Raw genomic sequence first — 21,679 nt, forward strand, 5'->3', positions numbered from 1 at the left:
CAACAAAAACAAGACCAGAGGCTGATTATGCCTCAGATCATGAACTCCTTATTACCAAATTCAGACTTAACTTGAACAAAGTAGGGGAAACCATTACACCATTCAGGTATGACCCAAATCAAATCCTTTATAATTATACAGTGGAAGTGAGAAATAGATTTAAGGGCCTAGATCTGATAGAGTGCCTGATGAACTATGGAATGAAGTTCGGGACATTGTACAGGAGACAGGGATCAAGACCATCCCCATGGAAAAGAAATACAAAAAAGCAAAACGGCTATCTGGGGAGGCCTTACAAATAGCTGTGAAAAAAAGAGAAGCGAAAAGCAAAGGAGAAAAGGAAAGATATAAGCATCTGAATGCAGAGTTCCAAAGAATAGCAAGAAGAGATAAGAAAGCCTTCCTCAGCGATCAATGCAAAGAAATAGAGGAAAACAACAGAATGGCAAAGACTAGAGATCTCTTCAAGAAAATTAGCGATACCAAGGGAACATTTCATGCAAAGATGGGCTCGATAAAGGACGGAAATGGTATGGACCTAACAGAAGCGGAAGATATTAAGAAGAGGTGGCAAGAATACACAGAAGAACTGTACAAAAAAGATCTTCACGACCCAGATAATCACGATGGTGCGATCACTGACCTGGAGCCAGACATCCTGGAATGTGAAGTCAAGTGGGCCTTAGAAAGCATCATTAAGGAAATAAAAAAAAAAAAGAAAGCATCACTACGAACAAATCTAGTGGAGGTGATGGAATTACAGATGAGTTCTTTCAAATCCTGAAAGATGATGCTGTGAAAGTGCTGTACTCAATATGCCAGCACATTTGGAAAACTTAGCAGTGGCCACAGGACTGGAAAAGCTCAGTTTTCATTCCAATCCCAGGCAATGCCAAAGAATGCTCAAAGTACTGCACAATTGCACTCAACTCACATTCTAGTAAAGTAATGCTCAAAATTCTCCAAGCCAGGCTTCAGCAATACGTGAACTGTCAACTTCCTGATGTTTAAGATGGTTTTAGAAAAGGCAGAGGAACCAGAGACCAAATTGCCAACATCCGCTGGATCATGGAAAAAGCAAGAGAGTTCCAGAAAAACATCTATTTCTGCTTTATTGACTATGCCAAAGCCTTTGACTGTGTGGATCACAATAGACTGGAAAATTCTGAAAGAGATGGGACTACCAAACCACCTGACCTGCCTCTTGAGAAATCTGTATGTAGGTCAGGAAGCAACAGTTGGAACTGGATATGGAACCACAGAGTGGTTCCAAATAGGAAAAGGAGTATGTCAAGGCTGTATATTGTCACCCTGGTTATTTAACTTATATGCAGAGTACATCATGAGAAACACTGGACTGGAATAAGCACAAGCTGGAATCAAGATTGCCGGGAGAAATATCAATCACCTCAGATATGCAGATGACACCACCCTTATGGCAGAAAGTGAAGAGGAACTCAAAAGCCTCTTGATGAACGTGAAAGTGGAGAGTGAAAAAGTTGGCTTAAAGCTCAACATTCAGAAAACGAAGATCATGGCATCTGGTCCCATCACTTCATAGGAAATAGATGGGGAAACAGTGGAAACAGTGTCAGACTTTATTTTTTGGGCTCCAAAATTACTGCAGATGGTGACTGCAGCCATGAAATTAAAAGACGCTTACTCCTTGGAAGGAAAGTTATGACCAACTTAGATAGCATATTGAAAAGCAGAGACATTACTTTGCCAACAAAGGTCCCTCTAGTCAAGCCTATTGTTTTTCCTGTGGTCATGTATGGATGTGAAAGTTGGACTGTGAAGAAGGCTGAGCGCCGAAGAATTGATGCTTTTGAACTGTGATACTGGAGAAGACTCTTGAGAGTCACTTGGACAGCAAGCAGTTCCAACCAGTCTTTTCTGAAGGAGATCAGCCCTGGGATTTCTTTGGAAGGAATGACGCTAAAGCCGAAACTGCAGTACTTTGGCCACCTCACGCGAAGAGTTGACTCAATGGAAAATTCTCTGATGCTGGGAGGGATTGGGGGCAGGAGAAGAAGGGGACGACCGAGGATGAGATGGCTGCATGGCATCACTGACTCGATGGACGTGAGTCTGAGTGAACTCCGGGAGTTGGTGATGGACAGGGAGGCCTGGCGTGCTGCGATTCATGGGGTTGCAAAGAGTCGGACACGACTGAGCGACTGAACTGCACTGAACTGAGCTTCTTTGGCTGGCAATACTGTGTTTTCTGTCATTCTGATGTGTCAGGAGGACAATGGGTTCCTTGGGATCATGATTACGGGTAAGTGTAAACAAACCCGTTCAGAAGTTAAGAAGCTTATCAAGTCCAAAGAAACAGCATTTCAGGAAAGAGACAGAATAAACAAACAAAAGGACTATGCCTCTTACCTCGGAATGAGTCATTTCTGACTCCTTGCTTTCCTCTTCCTCTGGGCTTCCTTCTCACGTAAGATCAGTCTTGGGAAGTGACCCCTGAATGTTGAAAATAGACTGTTCAATACCTAGAAAACCACACTGAGCTCCCTATAACACAGCCCCACACAGAGGGAGGATCACAAGAGGTACAAAATACAATCCTCTACGGCCACTGACACAGCAGGGATTCTGGAACACAGACTCAAACGTGGTGTTTTTAGTTTTCTTCTTTTCTTCAGAACTCGCGGCCCTTCCTGTGAAACCACACGTTCTAGGCTGACCCTCCCCTTCAAACCGTAGGCGAGACTCTGACCAAACTCCATACAGATAGAGCCTCCTTTACCTCTTCGTGGATCAGGGACTTAGGGGTTGGGCAATGCAGGACTTTAAGCAGCGGTCTCCACAAGTTAGAAGGCAGAACTCCCAGAGAAGGACGTGGACTCTAGAACGATAGTAACAGGAAGCGGATGTGGACCCCAGGGAGCCGGCAGCTAAGATGAAGGACTTCAGAACTTCTCACGGCGATACGAGGACATACACTGGGGACGGGAAAATGGAGACGGTAGTTTGAACGTTCACAGAGACCCCCGAAACCCAGGTGTGAAAGACAAAAGGCTGTGGGACTAGGAATCGGGTTTTAAACAAACAAAACTCACCAGGACACTCTGTCACTCATTTAAAAGCAATTCCGGGTCTGCAGGATACTGCGCACGCGCGGGAGGAAGATCCGGTACAGAGGCAGCTGAGTGCGCTACGGGGCGGCCAAGGACATACGACGAAAGGGGAGAGGGTGGGACGAGGCCGGAAGCGCAGGTACTAATGGGCGGGGCCAGTTGGGACGGAGCCTTACCTCCCCTCACCCCGCCCCTGTCAGTTTTGGGTCTGTTGGTCCTTCTGTCGAGCTGTGTTTCCTTTCTCTGCCTTTTGATGCCTTTAATCTCTTTGATTTCCTCTGGAGCAGAGCTGCTTCCTGCCTGTTCTAAGTTAGTGTTTCAAACAACTTAAGGCAAAAGAGAAGAATTTTGAGAGTTGCCTCTGTGGAAAGCCGAGATGTTTTCAGCAAGTTGAAAACGGGGAAAATGCAAAAGCCCTTTGTGTGTGTGTGTGAAGATGGGTGTCTCCTGAGTGACGAAAAGCAGAATGTAACCAGTCAGAAAATCCGTTGGGAGGAAGCCTCAGTAATTGTAACCAGAGACCTGCTTACGTCAGGGAAGCTGGCTTTTCTCTTAGGAAGTGATTCCAGAAAGAAAAAGGGCGACCGGAATCTACATTGTCGTTTATAACGTAACCACGGAAATGACATACCGTTACTCCTGTCAGAATCTGTTGATACACAGATTGCCTCTGTTAATTGTTGCTGCTGCTGCTGAAGCAACCAATTGCCCTGCTTCTTCCAGGACTGAACACGTTCCCAAGAAGCAGGACTTTTTGTGCTAAAAGTGGGCACGAATCTAGGGAAATGGGACGCGTGGATCACATCGACTGCTCTGCACTTAGCTTCCCAAACACCCTCCCCCACTGTTGGCTTTCTTTCCTAACCTCCTCCTCTTCACCCAGTCCTTGAAAGGATAATCTGGAGAAGCGCTAACACAAGACAGGAAAAATAGTGAGGGGCCTACAGACCATTGTATCCCAGGAGAGTACACCTTTCTCTTTAAATGTGAGATTAGCAACTTCCCTGGTAGTCCAGTGGTTAAGATGCTGTGCTTTCACTGCAGGTTATTGGGTTCAATCCCGACTCGGGGAGTTAAGATCTCAGAGTTGAAGTTTTAATCATTTCTTACACAGAAAGCATTAATCATTACAATATAAAGAAAAATGTATGTCAAGGTAATAAATTACTTATTAAAGAAAATGTGTTTAGGAGCATCCCCAGCAGCCCAGTGGTTAAGACCCCACCTTCCGATGCAGCATTGCGGTTCCTTCCCTAGCCAGGGAACTAAGATCCCACATGTTTTGGGGTGTGAACAAAATGAAAAGAAAATATGTTTCTTAAGTATCTGTGAGTGGGGACAAATTCTAAGTAGAGGATATTGATACTGATTTTCATGATAAAAGTATCAGTAGGTCAAATCTCACGGTTCCCTGCTGGAACCTCTGGTTCTGAATATGACTTTGGTCACGAAGAACTAGGAGAATATTCTCTAGGGAGTTGGCACTAAGGTGTACTGCTATTGCAGACTACAGTGGAAATTATGCAGGAATTTCTATCTATCAGACATTGAATCCTAACTATAAACAGGGGGTATTTGCCTCAAGATACTTTTGAGAAGTTCTATGACATTTCAGACAATGAGGTATGAACATTTCACCTTTGTAAAATGACAGATGGAGAAATTCTTGAAAACCCCTCTCAGGTGCTTTGGCTCCATTTGTCTACTCATAATCTTAATGGAGGCACAGTTCAGTGGTCTCAAGAATAGGAAATAACTCGTTTTTGGTTGAAACACTTCTCATGGATACAAACTATACAAGCAGACACATGAAATTCCCTTCCTTTGTCAGACCTCAGTATTTACTACAGGTTCCTTGAGAGTCCCTGTCTATATCCAGGGACCAAAGGGAATAGAACCTTCCTCAAGCATTTCAAGAGTCCCTTTGGAGATGATCGGTTCAAACTTTTAATTGTTGTTTTATAATTAGCAACTGAGCAATAAAGATTTTCACAAATAATCTCAGTTCTCCAAGCCAGTCTCACATCGCAGATACAGGTGAAAAGATAATTGCAGTTCTGAGGGGACATGAGGTCACAGGATCACAAACCCCTATCTAGGGGTCTGGCTGCCTCCCTCCCTGTCACAGGAGCAGCTTGACATGACCAATACTCTGAACCCAATATCCGGGCTATGTGAGAATACCAAGTGAGTATTTTCTGTTTCAGCTTGTGAGCAAGAATCTGCAAGAAACAGGTGCTTTCAGGAGTCTGGGTTGGTGACCATTCAGGAAAAATGAAGTGTTCTGACTCAAAGTAATGCAGTGCCAAAGCAACACTGGAAGGAAGAATAATTCAAAAAATGTAATAGAGCTATTAAAGGGAGATTAGATGCTACCAGATGTCAATTCGCAATGCTTCCTAACATATCTTAGTGTAATTCTTTTTGAAAAATATTTACTTATTTGGCTGTACTGGATCTTGGGAGAAGGCAATGGCACCCCACTCCAGTATTCTTGCCTGGAAAATCCCATGGACGGAGGAACCTGGTGGGCTGCAGTCCGTGGGGTCGCAAAGAGTGGGACACGACTGAGCGACTTCACTTTCACTTTTGACTTTCAAGCATTGGAGAAGGAAATGGCAACCCACTCCAGTGTTCTTGCCTGGAGAATCCCCAGGACTGGGGAGCCTGGTGGGCTGTTGTCTATGGGGTCGCACAGAGTCAGACACGACTGAAGTGACTTAGCAGAAGTAGCAACAGGATCTTACTTGTTATATATGGGATTTAGTTCCCTGATTAGGGATCAAACCTAGGCACCTCCCCCAAGTCCTGACCCCCCCACCCCACCCCCTCCCTCCGTGAAGCTAGCATTGAGAGCCAGGTGTCTTAGTCACTGGACCACCAAGGAAATCACAGTGTAATTTTTTTTGACAGTGATTGTTATTTTAGAATCCAAGCGATATGAAACCTAATGCTTAGTATAACTAATGACTGGAATTGCAGAGATATATGGGAAATCATGGAGTACCTTACAGAAATCATACATTTTGGGGGTTATAATATGTGTGCCAACAGTACCCCCAAGAGCAATAAATCTATAGGAATGATATTTATTAGAAACAGTGTATACATTTGACAATAGTGTGCTTAGTCCATCAGACGTGTCTGACTCTTTGCAACGCCATGGACTGTAGACAGCCAGGTTCATCTATCCATGAAAGTCTCCAGGCAAGAATAGTGGAGTGGCTAGCCATATCCTTCTCCAGGGGATCTTTCTGATCAAGGTATCGATCCCTGGTTTCCTGCATTGTAGGCAGGTTCTCTACCATCTGAACTACCAGAAAGCAGTAGAAATACCTTCTCTGACTCTGGAATTTATAAAGCGCTTAACAGAGACATTGTTTCCTATACAAAACATCCATAATTGGGTGATTTGTGTCAGACCATTTTCCAAAAGTAACTTCAGAAATGGGTTTCAGATGGCGGCTATCAGGCATAAAGGCCTAGTGTGCCCTATTCTCTGATTTGAAAATATTCTCAAAATTTATAGTTGTATAACTTCATTTTACAAAGTAAAAATCACTTTCTTAAAATGTCATTTTCTTTAAATGTGATATATTAATGTTTCAGATATCTTGACTTCCACTCAATACTTTTAATGTCACATTAATTAACAGATTAGTTTGTGATTTGAAATTCAGTTCAGTTCAGACGCTCAGTCGTGTCTGACTCTTTGAGACCCCATGAATTGCAGCAGGCCAGGCCTCCCTGTCCATCAGCAACTCCCCGAGTTCACTTAAACTCATGTCCATCGAGCCATCTCATCGTCTGTTGTCCCCTTCTCCTCCTGCCCCCAATACCTCCCAGTGTCAGAGTCTTTTCCAATAAGTCAGCTCTTGGTATCAGGTGGTCAAAGTATTGGAGTTTCAGGTTCAAAATCCTGCACTCAATGTGCCAGCACATTTGGGAAATTCAGCCCTGGCTACAGGACTGGAAAATATCAGTTTTGATTCAAATCTCAAAGAAAGGCAATGCCAAAGAATGGTCAAACTGAAGCACAGTTGTTGCACTCATCTCACATGCTAGTAAAATAGTGCTCGGAATTCTCCAAGCCAGGCTTCAATAGTATGTGAACCAAGAACTTCCAGATGTTCAAGCTGGATTTCGAAAAGGCAAAGGAAACAAAGATCAACTTGACAGCATCTTTTGGATCATAGAAAAAGAGAGTTCCAGAAAAACCTCTACTTCTGCTTCATTTACTATGTTAAAGCATTTGTGTGGATCACAAGAAACTGTGGGAAATTCTTAAAGAGATGGGAAAGCCAGAACACCTTAGCAGTCTTCTGAAAAATTAGGATGCAGGTCAAGAAGCAACAGTTAGAGCTGGACATGGAACAGACTGGTTCCACATTTCAAAAGGAGTACATCAAGGCTGTGTGTTCTCACATTGCTTATTTAACTTAAATGCAGAGTATTTAGTATTTAAGCTAAATGCGCAGCTGGATGAAGCAGAAACTGGAATCAGGATTGCTGGGAGAAATATCAATAACCTTAGATATGCAGATGACACCACCCTTAGGACATAAAGTGAAGAGGAACTAAAGAATCTCTTGATGAAAGTAAAAGAGGAGACTGAAAAAGCTGGCTTCAAACTCAACATTCAGTAAATGAAGATCATGAAACCCAGTCCCATCACTCCAGGGGATGGACTTCAATAGGTGGAGAAACAATGCAAACAGTGACAGACTTTATTTTCTCGGGCTCCAAAATCACTAGAGATATTGGCTGCAGCCATGAAATTAAAAGGCGCTTGTTTCCTGGAAGAAAAGCCATAACCAACCTAGAGAGCATATTAAAAATTGAAGTCATTACTCTATTAACAAGGGTCTGTATAGTCAGAGCTATGGTGTTTCCAGTAGTCAGGTATGGATGTAAGAGTTAGACCATAAAGTAAACTGAGCGCTGGAGAATTGATGCTTTTCAACTGTGGTTGGAGAAGACTCTCAAGAATCCCTTGGACAGCAAGGAGATCATAGCAATCAATCCTAAAGGAAATCCGTCCTGAATATTCATTGGAAAGACTGATACTGAAGCTGAAGCTCAAATAGTTTTGGCCACCTGATGAGAAGAACTAACTTATTGAAAAAAACCCTGATGCTGAGAAAGATTGAAGAGAGGAAGAGAAGGGGACCTCAGAGGATGAAAATGGTTGGATGGCATCACTGATTCAATGGACTCGAGTTTGAGCAAACACTGGAAGTTGGTGATGGACAGGGAAGCCTGGCATGCTGCATTCGATGGGGTTGCAGAGAGTGGTCACAACTGAACTGAACTGAACTAAGTTCTACTTTTCACCTTTTTAATAAAAAGACTTTCCATTTTTACAAATCTGTAACCTGTATTAGGCTCATTGCTACTTATGGTTCCATGAAAATACTCATCCTGGCATGAATTTTGATGTATATAAACGTGTATTATAGACATGAATTTTATTTATTTTTATAATTTTAACTTATGTATGTTTTACAGCCAGAGTCCAGCCCCGGTTGGATCCAGGGATTCCCTCAGGAGGACGGCGTCAGGGACTGAGAGAAATAAAGGGATAAGAAAGAATTTTGCAGTTAAGAAAATAGAGGAGAGAAAAGAGGCTGATATTCCTTGGTTTACGCAGAAAGCCAATAAAGCCCCAGCACAAGACTTGCTGTGTTCATGTAGGCCGCAGACACCCTCTCGAATAGCTGAATGTGCCCCGCCTTAGGCAGCTTCTTGAGTGGGTCTTAGAAGCCCAGGCATGAAAGTGAACACAGAGGGCCCCTGCGCTGCAGGGAATCAGCCTGAAAAAGGAAAAGGAAAGAGAAAGAACGACATGGGGAGACCAAGCTTTGGTGGGCAAGGCCCACACTTTATTTTCCAAAGTAGTTTTTATACCTTAAGTTGTGCATAGAGGATAATGGGGGTGGGGTAGAGTCATGCAAGGTCAGCGGTGCTTGATCGTTATCGAAGCCAGGCTTTCTTTCTGCAAACTTATCATGTGCAAAAGCTTTAGGTGATTTACATCATCTTCTGGCCAGGAGGCCTGTTAACATTTTATGACCCTTTCTTCAGAAAACTTATTTTTCTCTAAAGGTGATTATTCTAAAGTCAGGCACCACCCTCTGAAAGCATTAGATAAAGTTGCATTGCTATAGGGCAAAAGTGTGGTGGGCTATAACAAGAAAAGAATTAACCCAAAAAAAAAAAAAAAAAAAAAAAAAAAAAAAAAGAATTAACCCAAGTGTCCAAGGTTACAAACATTAAAGCTACTACTTACATTTCTATATACCAACTAGATTAATCAACACAGTCCCAGGGACACAATAGGTAAGAGATATGGAAACTTGGCAGCAAGCATCAGCTCAACAAAGAAATCCTCTACTAGTTCTCTTCTAACAATTTTCACTCTCTGAGAAGCTCTGCATTGTTAGAATGTCTTAAGCTTCCCTGCCTCTTGTGGTTGGGAGGCTGTGAACAATCACATGTGTAGCTGCAGGAATCTGAACAAACCTGTCAGGCAAGCTAGAAAGTCATCAGAGGGGTTTGAATTGAAACATTCCTATTATGCCCAGGAGACTTATTAACTAGAGCTCTAAATTGATTTTCTTTAGAGAAAGGTGGTCGGGGATAGCCCCCTGTTAATGTCAGAAGAGTTGGTGAAGGTTGAGAAATAGTAAAACATACAGATTTTGGTTTTGGGGTAGATGCTCGGGCAAGTCCAGGGGGGCCTCTTGAGTTCTGATTCACCTTTGCATGTCAGATCCTCTCCACATGATCTTTGTCATGGGTGGTAACTCCCGTGCTGGCTCCTGGCATTTTACCAAGATTTTTAAAAACTTTGATTCACTATTTGTTGAAAAAAAAAAAAAAATCATCTTTTCACTACTGCTTTGTAATGCAGTATTTATCCTCCTTCCCACCATTGCACTGAACTTATCAATTCACATCCACCTATTTCTACTTTATTATCAAACTTTCATTTATTGTAAATAAATGGTATGCTTTAATATTGTTTCCTGAATATTTTTACTCTTAGTTTATCTTTACCCTGTGTGAACTTAAAAATCATCTTGTGTAGTTTAGAATATAATCATGATATCTTTACTGATATTACACTCATTTGTTCCTTACCCAGGGATCGAACACTTGTCTCCTGCTTGGCAGGTGGAATGTTTACCATTGAACCACCAGGGTATGACTTTTAAATCCACATTGATATTCCTTTAAGTTTTTTCACTGTTACACATTCAAATATCAGACACTTGTTTTACAGGAAGAAATATAAATACTTCTTTTTCAGTGGCATCTAAGGTAAATGAAGGCTTCTTAAGAGTATCAATTCCAGTTGACATGGTACAGAGTTCTTCCTCATTTGCTCATGCAGGATTCTCTGGCTCAGAAGAAGATTGTTAGTTCCCGGGATTTGACAGAATGGCCCCCGAGGATTTGGCAATAGGAGTGATCTTTTTATTGTAGACTACGGCAGGGATTATGGGGAATTTCTGTCTTGTTTACCATTTTTGCTCCCTTTATTTCGCAGGAGGCAAATGTCGGTCCACAGACTGGATTCTCAAGCAAGTGACTCTCGCCAAACTCTTAGTTGTTCATTTGAAAGGAATTCCTGTAACACTGGCAGCTTTGGATGCACACTTGCTTTTTCCGTTCCAAGAGTTGGCAGAGATGTGTCCATTGGCAGCATCTTCCTCTTGAGTGCTTTTCAGGTGATCGTCATTCCCAGTGACTCCAGGTGGGCAGAGCTTAAGAGAAAAGCTCCCAAATATGTGGGCACCTTCAGTATCCTCTGCTGGATCTTCAGCATGATTCTCAGTATTTTGGTTCCATTTTAAATGACTGCCAAGTGGAAGGACACAATCAACACAGAGAATACAGATCATGGCTAGTGTTATTTGTGGCGTGCTGCCCCAAGGCCACAGATGTGAAGCCTTGCACCGAGAACACAGAAGAGGAGCTCAGAATCAAGGACACTTTCAAAGCTGACTAAGCCCCTCTGAAACCTTTTTAAAAGCCCACTGATAGTCATACCAGGCTTCCTGATTCCCAGTGGGGCAAAGATGCCCACTCCAGTAAGCACCCTATAGTGCCTCAACCAATCACCTAACATCAACCATCCAGCAGCAATTTTGCTTTGAGGCTGTAAAAATTGGCTATTAGCTCATGGAAACTGTCGGCATCCCCTGGTCTGTGCACATGTGGGCCCACTGTACTCACAGTGCCTGCTTTATCTCTGCCCTTTGTTTTTAATAAACTCACTCCTTTCTGAAATGCCCTGTGTCTGGAAATCCTTTTCCAACCCGCACTCAGACTGCCTCAACACTTATGGCTGATTGACAATGTTGTACAGCAGAAAGGAACACAGCACTGTAACAATGTAGAAAGGTGGGATGGGGAGAGACGTGGGAGGTAGGCTCAGAAGGGAGGGCACAAGGGTGTACGTATGGCTGATTCTTGTTCATGTTTGACAGAAAACAACAAAATTGTATAAAGCAATTATCCTTCAATGGAAACATTTTAAAAAGATTAAAAAACTCAAAAACTAAAAATATATACATTCCAAAAGAAAAAAAACTTCTATTTTTACAAAAAATTTTAAAACAATTGCACAGTGGATACAAATCTGCCAGCAAGTGCAGGGGATATGGGGCTGAACCCTGGCCCAGGAATATTCCACACGCTGCAGGGCAACTTAGCCTGTGCAGCACGACTACTGAGCCTGTGTGCTGCAACTACTGACGCCTAGAGCCGTGCTTCACAGAAAAAGCCACTGCAATGAGAAGCCCATGCACCACACCTAGAGGAAGCCTGCACACAGCAACAGGCAAAAATTTTTTAAATGTTTAAAATATCAGGGACAAAAATAACTCAATCAAAAATTGGACCAAGACCTCATATCTCCAAAGAAGACATTTCGATGGGCAAGAGCCAAATGAAAGACACTCAGCGTCAGTAATTATTATAAAATGGAAAACAAAACTACAATGAGGTATGACCTCATTCTAGTCAGAATAACCATTATCAAAATGCCCACGAAAGATAAAATAAAGGCTGAAGAGGCTATGGAGATCAGGGAACCTCCTACATGACTGAAGGAAATGGAAGCTGGTGCAGCCGCTAGGGAGGACAGTGTGGCAGTTCCTTAACAAACGCAACCTCCTGACATGTAAGGAAATAAATTCCATGAAAAGTCGACAAAACAGATTAGTTGACAACTCTGTAAATTCGTGGTAAATCATCTGCAATGCTGATATTCTCACTTTTGATCTATCATTCCCAAATTCTTTAAATAAATATGCACTAAAACTCCTACACTTGCACATTCTATATTAGTTTTCTCACTGCTAATGTATGTACCTTCAGATATTTATATATTACATTCAATGTATGTCAAAGGCATGAGGAAACAGTTCCTTTAAGCCTAGATGAGAGACATGTGCTGAGAATTTTACATGTGGTAAAATTTTACGAATCGTAGTTCAGAATTTTGCAATCATGTTTTTTAATTGTCCTTCCTGGGACTTTGTTACATTTATATTTGCTAAAATGATCCCATGGAAAGTCTTAGTTCAACAGAAGAAGAAAGGAAAATTGAAGCTGATGAGTTTATGAGAGAATTCACAGCAAGCTTTGAGGGACCCTGTGGGAGGTCAAGGCTAGAACCAGGCCCAGACAGTGCCAGGAAGTGGCACTCAGGCTTATAAGTAACCCTGGGTGAAGTGCTCTGGGCTCCGCAGACTGAGGGTGAATCGGTCCCTTCAGACCAAGACGAGCAGGATTCTGGTGAGCTCTGTGAGGGTGTCATTGAAGGGGGACCTGTGAAGTAGAACCTGGGGTTGAGCAAGACTGCTGATCACAGTCTTAACACTTCATTCACTACAATCAATTGAAACACTAGAAACCATTCACTTTTATTAATAACCATGTATTAATTTCACACAAGGTTGGAATTAAACATTTTACAGTCCACAGTATGATCCAGGATTAAATCAGATTAAAAGTACAGAGAAATACTCATTTTTCTGATAAAAGGATGTGAGGATCATTATGTTTATGACTTACAAAACAAAGCCTAGGAAACTCTTAGTAAACAATAAATACACTAATTACATGCCTTTTCTGGAAAGGGTTTCTAATACATTTCTAGGTTATCACAGAAGCTGTCTTTATTTCAACATTGTCAAGTCATATACTTCACTTATGCTCATATTATAAAGATAAATCAATATTGTAGTGAACTGTGATTGTGTTCTTCCAGTTCAAGTGATATAAGTATTGACAATTTAGAACCAACTTTTGGAGAAGTTCCCTGGTAGTCCAGTGGCTAAGACTCCACATTCCCAATGAAGGGGATCTGGGTTCAATCCCTGGTCAGGGAACTAGGTCCCACATGCTGCAACTAAGATCTGATGTAGCCAAATAAATAAATATTAAATAAAAAACAATAGAACCAACTTCTTTCTTACTTTAATACCTGGAAAGATTTCATGATCACTTATATTATGGAAACCTCCCAGGATACTTCATATGAATAACAAACACCTCCAGTTAGATGTTCATTGTACATTTTACATTATGGTATTGAGGAAAGTGAAAGAGGAGAGTGAAAAAGTTGGGTTAAAGCTCAACATTCAGAAAACTAATATCAGGGCATCTGGTCCGATCACTTCATGAGAAGTAGATGGGGAAACAGTGGAAACAGTGTTTAAACAGACTTTATTTTTTGGGGCTCCAAAATCACTGCAGATGGTGACTGTAGCCATGAAATTAAGACACTTAGTCCTTGGATGGAAAGTTATGATCAACCTACACAGCATATTAAAAAGCAGAGACATTACTTTGCCATCAAAGGTACGTCTAGTCAAGGCTATGGTTTTTCCAGTGGTCATGAATGGATGTGAGAGTTGGACTGTGAAGAAAGCTGAGCACCGAGAATTGATGCTTTTGAACTGTGGTGTTGGAGAAGACTCTTGAGAGTCCCTTGGACTGCAAGGAGATCCAACAAGTCCATCCTAAAGGAAATCCGTTCTGGGTGTTCATTGCAAGGACTGATGCTAAAGCTGAAACTCCAATACTTTGGCCACCTCATGTGAAGAGTTGACTCACTGGAAAAGACCCTGATGCTGGATGGGACTGGGGGCAGGAGGAGAAGGGGACGACAGAGGATGAGATGGCTGGATGGCATCACCGATTCCATGGACATGAGTTTGGGTAAACTCCGGGTGTTGGTGATGGAAAGGGAAACCTGGCCTGCTGTGGTCCATGGTGTCGCAAAGATTTGGACACGACTGAGCGACTGAACTGAACTGAATTGATCCTTCATCTTCTAACGGAGAATAGATAGAAATGGTTGCAACACAACATAAAAAGGCTAATCTTGGAAGCATAAACCGTCAAAAACTTTTTTTCATTCACACTAGAAACAAAGCATAGTATGGATTATTTGACCATTGAATTACATTCATTTTGCTTTTCAACTAATCTCAAATCAAGTCATTGTAAACAAAGATACATTGTTAATAAGTGTAGCCTTCTAACTGTCAACCTTTATCTCACGATCCTGGCTAATATATCCATTTTCTGTTTTTTAACTATGAATTGCTCTCTACAGTAATTCTCCATCTAGAGAAAATTTAGAAAAGAGGATTGATGAAATACTTTCTAGTGTGCAATTTCTGTAATTTATTTCAATTTGATTTTTGATTAAATACTTTTCTACATATTTGTTACAACATTTCCATAGGTGTCTTGTATAAACTCTTGTTTTCTGATGTATGTTTAGGGCAAACATCTTCTATCACTTGTTCCATCACTCTCCAGCATGTGTTCGGAGATGTTTAGTGAGATGACCACTATGACTACAGGCTTTGCCACATTCTGTACACTTATAAGGTTTCTCTACAGTATGAATTCACCAATGTTGAGTCACATGTGAGCGATGGATAAATGCTTTCCTACATTCTGTACACTTGAAAGGTTTCCTTCCTGTATGAATTTTCTACTTAGATCGGATGAGTTACTAAAGACTTTCCCACATATCTTATATTTGTTTTCTTTCTATGAATTCTGAATAGTCTGCTGTTGAACAAGTTCTGAAGAGTGATTAGAAATTTTACCATATTCACTACAATTATAAGTCTTCTCTCAAGTATGAGTACTCTTATAGAGAGAAAGACCTGACATCTGATAAAAGATATTTCTACATTAATTACTTTTTGAATCCCTGTGTGAAGATCAGGTCCCTGATGTTTCATAAGGTTTGAGTGTCCTTCAACCTTATACCCAATTTTACTGCCTGAATACCCTCTCATTCCATCATAAATACTCTTGCAATTATTGGGGTTGGAGCTCTTACTTAAGGGTTGACTCATTTTATTACACATCAAAAGTTCTTCCATATTAACCACATCATGGGATGTATTAAACAATGATGATTGGATTATATCTCCCTCATTATTATCAACATTACATATTTTGGCATGGGGAAAAAATATCTGTGGGTGGAAGAATGATGACCTCTGCTCACAGATCCTTCAAATTGATTATATTATGAGTTTTCCCCCTCATTTTTAAATTTCCGGTGTTCAGACATGCTTGAATGTTTGTTTAATCTAAGGCTACATTGAATATTGTTTGAATGAGTATTTGTAGTAGAGACTAGATTACCTTCTAGGCTTTCCACATTTCCCTTCAGAGAACAGGTATGTTTCAAAAAAGGATAGAGATCTTTACTTAAAAACTTACAGTTCTCATCAGATGTTGAAGACTGAAGTTGGTTTTCTCCCCAACTTGACTTGTATTGCTCATTTCTTTTTGCAGTAATGTTTGTCTTATGTATAACTCTCTCAGTCTCTTTATGTGCATATAAACATCCTCTCTGGTCTTTCACATGCCCTCGTATGTTCCCAGTCATTCATTAAATGCAAATTTCTGAGGTGAAATACTTCATATTTTCCTAGGTTTGCTATTGGGAATATACCTTCTAACCTTGGATTCTTTGGCATCAAATCCTGGGTGTCTTGAGGAGATAAAGCTGAAAGATACCAAATAACAAGTTGTTTTACCTACTATTCTCAGGGAATATTCTTAAAGATTTAGAGAAAAGTGATGAATCCTTTGCTTGTTTAAAAATAAAATAGAGACAGAAAGATCAAGATGCCAGAGGATCAGGCAGAGATAGTTTATCTCTCTCCACAAACACAACAAGAATACATCAGAAACGGAAGAATTTTCAGAGCCCCCGGTGAACACAAGCTGTGGACAATGAAAAGGTCAAGAAAGATTCCTGCTTTGACAGGTAGGACAAGAGAAAGAAGAAGGAAAAGGAACAGGAAAGGAAGTGGAGTGGGACCTGCAACCCTGGGGGGATCTGAAGAGAGGAGAGGTCTCCACATCCAGAGAAGCTCCTCACTAGTAGGGGGAGCCCAGATGAGACAGAAGGGGAGCCTCATTCTCTGTGGGAAGAGAACACACCAACAGTCTGTGGCAGCAGGAGAGAGTGAGACCTGTACACAGGGTACTGACCCCTGCCCTGCCCACCCAGCCTGAGAGAGTGCCCACTGCTGCAGACAAGGGCTGGGTGCTGGAATGTGAGGTCTGGAGAGCAGACCCAGGCAGAGGACTGCTGTGGGCTGTGAGGAGACATCCTGCAGGAAACGGAGGGAGGGAGGAGCTCTATAAATGGGGATGTTTTGGCGGAAGCGTGAACCATCATACAGCATACCGCCATTGCTGACTGATGACCAGAGAAGAACCCCACCGTAGCCCCTCTCCCCCTGTGCTGGCCCCTGCCTCGCCAGCGTCGAGGAAGGGCTCCCACTCAGGTGGGCTCTATTGAGCCCCAGCCACGGCCTCCCCCATGGACCTCCTCCACCATCAGCAGACTCCTGTGCTCTGGGGCAGCCTCTGGAGCAGACACCTGTGAGTAGGGCACTTGCACAGATGGAGCTGAAAGCACAGCTAGCCCCAGGGTTAAGGAAGAAACGCTGAAATCTCTCCTCACAGCTGCACAAACAATGCTTTTACACCCACAACCGGCTTTGTAACCTCAGCCCCTGAAGAGCATCTGAATGGAAAAGCAGGACCTCCCCCCCCCCCCACCCCCAACCACCGTGTCACAGCAGGTGTAGCTTTCGCAGCTGTAGACTTTGTGGGCTGGCACATGAGGGGACGGGGCCAGCACGACAGTGGATCCAGCTCCACGATGAATGCAATCCTGGGTCCTGATCTCAATGGGTCTATGCTGGTGACCTGGTGAAAACAACATCTGAGAGACACCGAGGCCATGTGCCGGGATACCCATGGTTAAGGTGGGGCCAGGAGCAGTGCTGACCAGGGTCACATGAGAGCTCACACAAGGCATGAAACGTGAAACACAGAACACTGCCCGACGTGAACATCCCCAGAGGAGCAATACTCAGTGGCTTCTCTCCCAGTCGGTGTGCTCCAATCCCACCTGCCTCCACCACAGATCAGAAACAAAGTGAAGAAACAGATCTGGGGGCTCTATTCCACCAACCAGGGAGCAGACTCCACCCCTGACAGGGCCGTGACAACCAGAGAGCAATGGGAAACTCCCCTCAATATCCAGGGCAGGCTCGGGTCAAAATAACAGCAATCACACCCCCTATCAAGCGGATAAGGATACAAGCCTGTGGATCAACCTCACACTCCAGGGGACAGACACCGGAAGGAAAAACTAGGATTCTGCAGCTTTCATAACACAGAACACAAACACAGAAAATTGCACAAAATGATCACACAGAGAAATATGCTGTGGAGGATGGAACAAGATAAAAGCCTACAGGAACCAATAAATGAAGAGGAGATATTAGTCAGTATAATGATTCACTTTCCTCTTTAATTCAGTTTAGACGCTCAGTCATGTCCAGCTCTTTTGTGACCCTGTGGACTGCAGCATGCCAGGCTTCCCTGTCCATCACCAACTCCTGGACCTTGCTCAAACTCATGTTCATTGATTCAGTGATGCCATCCAACCATCTCATCCTCTGTTGTCCCCTTCTCCTCCTGCCTTCAGTCTCTCCCAGCATTAGGGATTTTTCCAATGAGTCACTTCTTTGCATCAGGTGGCCAAACTATTGGAGCTTCAGCTTCAGTGTCAGTCCTTCCAATAAATATTCAGGACTGATGTCCTTTTGCACTGACTGGTTGCATCTCCTTGCTGTCCAAGGGAGTCTCAAGAGTCTTCTCCAACAACACAATTTAAAAGCATCAATTCTTTGGTGCTCAACCTTCTTTATGATCCAACTCTTACATCCATACATGACTACTGAAAAATACGTAGCTTAACTATATTGACCTTTGTCAGTAATGAGTCTGCTTTTTAATATACTGTCTAGGTTTGTCAAAGTTTTTCATCCAAGGAGCTAGTATCTTTTCATTTCATGACTGCAGTCACCACTTGCAGTGATTCTGGAGCCCAGGAAAGGGAACTCTCTCACTGATTCCATTGTTTTGCCATCTATTTGCCAGGAAAAGATGGGATCAGAGGCCACGATCTTACTTTTTTGAATGGTGAGTTTTAAGCCAGGTTTTTCACTCTCGTCTTTCACCTTCATTAACAGGCTCTTTAGTTCCTCTTCACTTTCTCCATAATGGTGGTGTCATCTGCATATCTAAGCTTATTGATATTTCTCCTGGCAGTCTTGATTCCAGCTTGTGCTGGCAACAAACATTTTGACAAACAGTAGGTGCCTAATGTTTCTTGAATCCACTTCTTCCCACCTCTGTTCTTATTTGAGCATATTCTATTGGATATTTGAATGTAAAAATCATAAATGATATTGACATACAACGAATCAGAAAGTGAGGACATATAGGATAAAGGCAGGGGAAGCTGATAACAAACAAGATAACCTTAATAATGCAGCAGTACTTAAGACATGGGACTCTGAAAATATGGTGAGAACCTAGGGAAGTCCACCAATGCTGTGTGGAGTCCTAACTGCAAGGAAATCTAAAAGAGAGTCGAAATATACACATACGACTGATTCTTTTTGATATACAGCAGGACAACATTGTAAAACAGTTATATTCCAGTAAGAACTTTTAAAAAAGATGTCTTCATATAATCTAAAAATCTTAAGAGTCAGAAACAACAATTAAAAATATGGTGGAGAATCTTCTAGGATCTCATGAGAATTTATTTAAAAACTTTTTGAGTTAACTGAATATATTAAAGTATTTTAGCATTGAAGAATTAGGGCAAATGCACTTAAGATATTTAACATGAGTTCATATAAAGAAATGTGAAACTTGGAAGTAACCCTGAGCTTTGCATTCTCCCATTTTAGGGAAAAGGAAGTGAAAGTGTTAGTCCCTCAGTCACATCCAACTGTTTGTGACCTCATGGACTGCAGACTTCCAGGCTCCTCTCACCATGGAATTTTCCAAGGAAGAATATTGGAGTGGGTTGCCATTCCCTTCTCCAAGGGATCTTCCCAGTGCGGGGATTAAAGCGAAGTCTTCTGCAATGCAGGCAGTTTCGTTACCTCTGAGCCACCTGGGAAGCCCATTTTAGGAAGGTTTTGCTTTATACGGCAAAGAAGTGACTTGTGTCTACAATTTGTCAAGTCATATCTGTAGCTTCCAGTGTTTTAGGAATTATAGATCAGAAAAACAAAAATCTGTCCCCAGTACTCCTAGAACCTTCGCAGTTTTTCTATAACCAGACACTTCTGTCTAGAGGTGGAAACAAACTTTAAAAGGATCATCACAGTTACTCAGAAATGTGCACAGTTTTATTAAGGTCCCAGAGAAATGAAACAGCAACCAAGTCATGCAAGTTGTCACAATCCAAGAAGGGCATTTTAGTTCTCACTGTGAATGAGAAAGGTAATCAACCGAGAAGAATTCATGGTGGTTTAACAGACAAAATGGGGCAGGTGACCGCTGTCTATGACAGCAACAGAAATAAATCCAGGCTTCTCCCAAATGATTTCCAATGAAGCAGATCTTCCCAAACCACATGACAAACAATGACTTCCTCAGTGATACTTGGACCTCTCACCTGAGTCATCGGCTCCATCCCTTCACACATACCTGGGTACACGGCCACTGTCTTCATTCTCCTTATACGCCTGGGCTCCTTCATTTGCACAAGTCACAAGGTCCGGCTTAGAGACCACAAGACCTGTTCCTCAGAGAAAGGAATATTTGTTTTGCCAGAGAGTCATCACTTTCCAATCTAGTATTCAGCTGTCCCTCAAACACAAAGTACATATGCCATGTGACTGTGAGAAGACTTCCTAATGTGCCCAAAGATGAGACAGCAAGTTCACACAGAACTGGTTTTCATACAGCAGAGGGTCCGGTGTTATACTATACTATGACTTTTACCCAGTAATATTTTCACCATATTTCTAACCCAAGAAGAAATGACCTATGGCCCACAAATCATTTCAGAAACTACTCTGATCTGGAAGAGAAATGATAAAATAATCAGATCAACAATGGCATATTTATTTTTCAGTGTTGTATTTGTATAACACAGGATGAATTGCCTATCAAGGAAAAACAAGCAATATTTTTAAAAAGCATACTGTGATCCAAGAGTTCTTGAGTGGGACAAATGTGCCATTTATTTTTAACAAGCTTATTTTTTTTTCTTAGTAGTTTAAACAAGCTTCTTCTAACTAGTGATCTCGAAATTCTGCTTCATGAATGACCATTCTGAACAGTAAGGAAGTACAATACTAAGGTAAGCATTCATACTTACTTTTGAACATCAAGTGTTTTACAAATTTTACAGATCTAATAGGATAGCATCCTCAGCAGGAACAATCATTTTAACTATTTAGAATATACTATATATCTTTCTGAGAGTTTTTACAGAGTCTTGGATGTGCAACAGAAATAATTTAAAATCAATAATGTTGTTGCCCCACCTTTTTGCAAATATTTAACAAACATTCCTTAAATAGCTTAAATTTCCTTCACTTTATGTACTCTAGACTTTAACTAATAAAACACAGACGAATACACAGGGACAACTCTAATGAAAGTTCATCGAAGTTTCTCTAATTGTGATGAATACAAAAAACAAGCAAAATAATCGATCAAATCATATGAACATTTTCATGCATATATATAAAAATGGAACTATATATTCATTTCATAAAATGAAACAATCTAAGGCCATGGAATATGTAAGTACAACTTTGAAAGGTTAGAATAAATAAAATATTCATGAAATGATGATGTCTTTAATATATACCCTAGGTGTTGCCTGTATACACACATGCACATAAACACACATAGGGTGAAAACAATCTTCTGTGAATAACACATCTTTTGGAAGAAACATTTTTAATCTACCTTCTTTTAAAAAACTCATGTGTATTTTAGCATATATGGTAAAACAACTACTTCTAATTGTGCATGAATGTGTTCTGAGTCACGTCAATCATGTCCAACTCTTTGTGACCCCCATGGGCTGTAGCCCTCCAGGTTCCTCAATCCATGGGATTTCCCAGGCAAGAATACTGAAGTGGGTTGCCATTTACATCTCCAGGGGACCTTCCCCACCCAGGGATCAAACCCAGGTC

General features: G+C 41.7%; 1 protein-coding gene across 10 annotated transcripts in view; it reads right to left on the bottom strand.

Annotated features, from left to right (window-relative positions):
* Positions 1 to 9,355: 9,355 nt before the first annotated feature.
* LOC129632440 (zinc finger protein 345-like) overlaps positions 9,356 to 21,679 on the bottom strand; it is a 78,305-nt gene continuing 65,981 nt past the window's right edge. For 4 of the 10 annotated variants that reach the window (XR_008704524.1, XR_008704523.1, XR_008704518.1 and 1 more), the window contains exons 3-4: positions 20,175 to 20,265; positions 12,200 to 12,929 (exon numbers count right to left, since the gene is read on the bottom strand). Coding sequence is in view for 1 of the 10 variants with exons in the window: in XM_055554067.1 (XP_055410042.1) it covers positions 10,706 to 10,952; positions 20,175 to 20,265 (338 nt within the window). In the remaining 9 variants the exon portion in view is untranslated. The other 6 variants (XR_008704520.1, XM_055554067.1, XR_008704525.1 and 3 more) reach the window with 5 other exon arrangements.

This window comes from Bubalus kerabau, chromosome 17, assembly GCF_029407905.1.
Source record: "Bubalus kerabau isolate K-KA32 ecotype Philippines breed swamp buffalo chromosome 17, PCC_UOA_SB_1v2, whole genome shotgun sequence".
In the NCBI taxonomy this organism is placed as follows: Eukaryota; Metazoa; Chordata; class Mammalia; order Artiodactyla; family Bovidae; genus Bubalus; species Bubalus kerabau.